Below are 5,978 nucleotides of genomic sequence, written 5' to 3' on the forward strand. Positions count from 1 at the left end.
AAAAAAAAAAAAAAAAAAAAGAAAAAGAAACCTACCTTATCTGACAGCAGATCATAAGACCCATTCATTCATTTGTTTAGAGACACTTCGTAGTTCAGGCTGGCCTCGAACTCACTAGGTAGCCCAGATTAGCCTCAAACTCACAGTGATCCTCCTTCCTCAGCCTCCTAAGTGCTGGGATTACAGATGTGCACCATCACACCCTTCTAACATCTCCATTTTAGAGGGGGTCCTGCCTAAGCTTAGGAGGAAGAAATGCTGCAAAGAGTTCAAGGACAATCTGAAAAGACAGGCCCCAGTGGATTTCCCCACTTAGTCTATTTCCATGAGCTCACATTCTTTCTGTCCAACTGTATTTGTGAAAGGTTGTAATGCTTTAATTATGCCTATGCCTCCATAAGGGCCCAAAGGACAGGGGTCAGAGAGCTTCACACAGCTGAACATATGGAGGTTTACAGGAAGGTGAGCAAGAACCTGTGTATATGCAGGGAAGGTGGCTCCCTCTAACTCTATGGGATGGAGGTTCTTAGAGCTCAGGACCTAACCCTGTGTATCTCTTTATGTGGCTGTTTCTTTCTTTTACAATATCCCTGATAATAAACCAGTATATATAATTAAGTGTTTCCCTGAATTATGTGAACTGCTTAGCAAATTAATTGAGCCTAAAGAATAAGTCAAGGAACTTATGATGGCACACACTTGTAATCCCAGCACTCAGGAGGCCGAGGCTGGAGAACTGAGAGTTCAAGGCCCACCTGGGCTACCTATCAAGTTCAAAGCAAGCTGAGCTACAAGGCAAGACCCTGATCACCCCCCATCCCTAGAGCAGGTGATGGGAAATCTAATTGTAGCCTATCAAGTTAGAAGTTTCAGAGGCCTAGACTCTGAACTAGCGTCTGCAATGGGAACAGTCTTTAGGACTGATTCCTCAAGCTGTGGAATGGGACACTACATCCAGCAGACAGTGTCAGAACTGAACTTAGAGGATGCTCAGCTGGTGCCTGCTGCACAACTGATTGATTGCTTGCTGGTAGGGAGAAATCCCCACACATTTTGGGGTCACATAGGTGATCTGTGTTTTTGGGGTATAGTAGGAGAACCCAAGGCTTAATTTGTTTTTCCTCTACAGCTTCCAGAATAATTTCTAGATATTTTTTTGTCTTTCACAATCTTGATACTTTTGAAGAGAACTTTTCAATAATTTTATAGAATGTTTCTCCATTTGGGTATGTCTTGGGATTACATTAAAATTCAGCACTTATGACAATTTCTTGGTATACAACCAGTAAGAATATGATGCTGATGTGTCTTATGACTGGTGACATAAAAGGCTGAGTTCTAAATGACCAGGTTAGTTTTCTATTGCTGTTAGAACAAGATACCACAAATGCAGTGGTATAAAACCATACAAAACTCCATTTCATACTGTCTTATACCAGGTTTTTAAGAAAAACAGACTTGGCAGGATATAAGCCTTTCTACATATCAGTAATGAATTAGCTGAGAAAGTAATCAGAAAAAAAATTCCGTTCACAACAGTTTAAAAACAAACAAAAAACCAACAAAAACCTAGGATTTAGCCCAATCAAGGACATGAAGATCTTTACAATGAAAATTACAGACCTGTGAAGAAACTGAAGGAGACCCTAGAAGACAGAATGCCCATGTTTATAGACTGGCAGAATTAAAGTTGCTAAAATGGCCATACCACCAAAAGTGATCTGGAGAGTTAATGCAATCCCCACCAAAATTCCAAAAACAGGGCCGGGGATTTAGCTCAGCAGTTCGGTGGCCTGCCTTTTAAGTGCAAGGACCTGAGTTCAATCCCCGGTACCAACAGAACAGAACAAAACAGAACAAAACAAAACAACAAAATTCCAAAAACATTCTTTATGGAACTAGACAAAACAACCCCAAAATTCATGTGGAACCACAAAAGACTAAGAATAGCTAAAGCAATAAAGCAAAGCTGGAGGCATCACAATACTTGATTTCAAATTGTACTACAAAATCATAGTAACAAAACTAGCACAGTGGCACAAAAGACATGTAGACCAATGGACCAGAAGTGAGGACACAGAAACAAACCCATACAACTATAGCTAATTATGGACAAGGTGCCAAAAGCATATGTTGGAAAAAACACAGTGCTAGCAAACAGGGCTAGGAAAACTGAATAACCACATGAAGAAGACTAAAATTATTGAAATCGAAACTCTCTCACTTTGTATGAAAATCACTTAAAAGTGGATCAAAGACCTAAATATGAGACCTGAAATGTTGAAATTGCTAGAAGCAAACCTAGGGAAAACACTTAAAGCCACAAGTAAATATTTCTTTAATAGAACTCCAATAGCACAGGTAATAGAGTCGAAAAACGGGACCATATCAAACTAAAGTTTCTGCACACCCTAGGAAACAACCAAGATAGTAAAGAGCCTACAGAATACAGAAAATCTTTGTCTGCCACTCTTTCAACAGATGATTAATAGCTAGACTATATAAAGAACTCAAAAACTTAACACCAAAAAAGCAAACAGTTCAATCAGTAAATGGACAAATGAATTGAACAGACACTTCTCTAAAGAGGTAGTACAAATGGCTAGGTAAGTGTATGAAAAAATGTTCAATATCTTTAGCTATTACAGAACTGCAAACTAAAACTAATTTGAGATTCCATCTTACCCCAGCCAGAAAGGCCACCATCAAGAATACAAAAGACAGCCAGGCGTAGTGGCACATGCCTGTAATCCCAGCACTCGGGAGGCTGAGGCAGGAGGATTGCTCTGAGTTTGAGACCAGCCTGGCTACATAGTGAGTTCCAGGTCAGTCCCTACTTCGTAGTGAGACCCTGTCTCAAAAAACAAAACAAAACAAAACAAAACAAAACAAAAATACAAAAGAAAGTAAATGCTGCAAGGATGTGGGGGAAAGGAACCCTTCTACACTGCTGGTGGGAATGTAATCCACATACCCTTAATCCATAGTTCACACACCCTAGATCCAGCCACCTCCAAAAACTCCCACCTATAAGTATGTGAGGCACCTCAAGATATAAGCCATAGCATACAGCTACTATGGAAATCAGTATGAAGGGTTCTCAAAAAACTAAAAACAGAGCTATTATATGACCGAATATACCATTTCTTGGTATATTTCCAAAAGAATTAAAGGATACTTGGATACTTATGTTTATTGTGGCACAATTCACAAAAGGCAAGATATGGAACCAGCCTAGGTACCTATCAATAGATGAGTGAACTGCCGCCTACCTCACAAGTGCAAGGTCCCAGAGTTCAATTCCGCATAAAGGAGAACAAGATTATGTATAATTTACAGAAATCATCATGTTAAGAAAAGTCAGGGGCCGGGATGTAGCTCAGCAGTGCAGCACTTGCCTGGCAATGCAAGGCCTGGAGTTTGATTCCTGGTGCCAAAAAAAAAGAAAAAAAAAAAAAAAAAGCCAAAAGCCAGACTCGGAAAGACAAGTATGGCATGTTTTCTCTAATAAATGGAATCTAAAAAAGGTAACATGAAAGTAGAAGGGAAGACTATTATTAGACAAGGAGAAGGGAACAGGAGAAAGGAGGGGAGGGGGTGTAAGGGAGGGTAATGGGAGAATAGAATACAATCAAAATGTAGGTATGTATAAAAATACCACAATGAAACTCAGTATTTTGTAAAATTAACAGGCATTAATAAAGAACGTTTTTTAAAAAAGAAACTGATCTCAGACAAATATAATCTTGTATAAAATATTTTAATATATGTTTATTCTAACTCAAGTATAAAATCCTTTAAAATATGTATAAAAATACTAATGTACTCTCACAGGCTCCAGCAAGCAGAAGGTTCTCTCCTTCTATGATCTGAAGGGTAAGTGATGAAGTGGGTGCCCTGTGGGGCCTTAAATGCAGGAATGACAGAATTGCACCATTCCCCGAAAAACACCCTGCTGTGTGTTAGAACTGTCATAATCATACCAACTAGATCATACACACATGAGCTTATCAGCAGAATGCTATGTCAAGTAGAAAATATTAGTATGGACCCCATGGAGCCTGTGAATGGTGCCTATGGATGGCTAGTTCATGGCCCTTACCTTTCCAGATCCAAAGACTGCTTCCTGGGCATATCTGATGAGACACTCTTTGCAGAACAGGTGAGCATCAGCACACTGTGTCAGCTCCTCAAATGGAAATTCCCCGTAGCAGCAGCGGCACTCGATCAGCTGGCCATCCTGTGGGCCACCAAAGACACGTGAACACCCCACATGCCACACCTGAGTACAGCGGAGGACACATCTCACACCCCAGACACACATTCTGAGATCAAAAGCAACCCCTAAAACAGCAATGAGCGGTTTTCCTAGCTAAGCACAGCTCAGGATACCAGTGTAACATTAACCCTATAACCTATAGCTAACAATAGCAAACATTTCACATTTCTTGTGTCTTCTCTGGAGCAATTCTTTGTACAAATCCATCCCACTCATCCATTCAGTGACATTAATGAAACTAAAATATTTGTATTCAGATGCTAACATGACTATAAAAGTAAGGGGTAAGTGGCAGGAGATGTTATCTAAAAGCTTTCAAAAGCTGGATTTTCTCTTTTTGTTATGTCACAGGAGTGTGAGGGAGTTGTAACCCAGCTCAAGCTTTATTTTAAGGGACTACTGAAGCCAACTAAAGCAGCAACTGGAAGGAACACACACCAGACTTTAATCTCTTTATTCACCGAGGTGATGGATCTAATCACCTGCCTGTTCCTGACTGTGCTGGAAAGGCCACAATGCACACCAGCAGACACCACTCAGTCACTGGCCCAATGCCAAACACAGCACTTTCTTTCAACTCCAAAGTGCTTTCTGAGTTCTAAACTTTCCCCTAACAGTCTATGCAGTGGATTCCCAGTAAGAATCTTTAATAAGAACATCTCCATCACTATTTTCCTTTCAACTCTGACTCACACTGGTACTAAGAGTGCCTATACTAGCTCATGTTACTGATTGCAAACTGGGTGAGCTGCCAACTCAGCAGACTGAAGGAGATTATAAAGGGAGTGTTTGCCTTTGAAATGCCGACGAAGTGTGATTAAGGAAAAGTCCCTAAGTGCACCCTGGATAGTCAACTGGGTGAGACTCCAAAATACCTTTTGATACTGTTCTTCATTCATCTGCAGGGCAAGCAAAAAGTCTTCATGCTGAGGAACAAAAAACAGAAACGAAACAAAATCACACTTTCAGATACAAATTCAGTAAAGATGACAACACACCATTTGGTGATACTTCTATAAAAATGAGTCTATTAATTAGTAGGTATCTGCTCAGTTACATGGTTTGGTAGTTTAAAAAATTACCTGAGACTAAATATGCAGAGTGAATAATGGAATATTGATATATTAGAACAATGCTGAACAGTAAAGAACAGCAAAAGCAAACAAAAGACTAAATGGGCCAAGCTTGACAACACACTTTGCTGCTGAGGCTGTGGGGCAACAGCATTTCTACATATTACACATAGCACAACCATAAGGAAAGGGACTTGGCACGGATTCATTGTTTTTTGGGAATCTGGCCCAAAGACACCCGGGGCAGAAACAAATCGATGTATGTACACATTTATTTATCATGACACTATTTACAATAGTTCAGACCTGGGAAAAACCTTGAATGCCCATCAAATGAAAACTGAGTAACCTCTTGTACTGTAGACAACAGTGTAAATCTCTGTGGACTGCTGGGAAATGATCACCAGGATATGCTCAAGTGAAAAGAAGCAGGGGCAGAAGAGTGTGCTACCTTCTGGATAAGAAAGGGGGATAAATGAAAATATAGAGCCGGGCATGTGGTGCATCCCTGTAATCCTAGCACTTGGGAGGCTGATGCAGGAGGGTCACCAGGAGTTTGAGGTCAGCCTGACATAGCCAGACCCCCATCTCAAAAAAAAAAAAAAAAAAAGAGGGAAAAAAAAAAA

At 40.2% G+C, this 5,978-nt stretch overlaps 1 protein-coding gene across 4 annotated transcripts in view; it reads right to left on the minus strand.

Annotated features, from left to right (window-relative positions):
- The window catches only part of Rnf216 (ring finger protein 216), a 148,770-nt gene that overhangs the window by 91,377 nt on the left and 51,415 nt on the right, over nucleotides 1-5,978 (minus strand). For all 4 annotated transcript variants that reach the window (XM_010642846.3, XM_010642844.3, XM_010642842.3 and 1 more), the window contains 2 exons: nucleotides 5,155-5,205; nucleotides 4,103-4,240 (listed from right to left, as the gene is read on the minus strand). In XM_010642846.3, the coding sequence (XP_010641148.1) occupies nucleotides 4,103-4,240; nucleotides 5,155-5,205 (189 nt within the window). The remainder of the gene's footprint in view (nucleotides 1-4,102; nucleotides 4,241-5,154; nucleotides 5,206-5,978) is intronic.

The sequence above is a fragment of the Fukomys damarensis genome, unplaced genomic scaffold (genome assembly GCF_012274545.1).
Source record: "Fukomys damarensis isolate Sample0158 unplaced genomic scaffold, DMR_v1.0_HiC HiC_scaffold_17, whole genome shotgun sequence".
Classification (NCBI taxonomy): domain Eukaryota; kingdom Metazoa; phylum Chordata; class Mammalia; order Rodentia; family Bathyergidae; genus Fukomys; species Fukomys damarensis.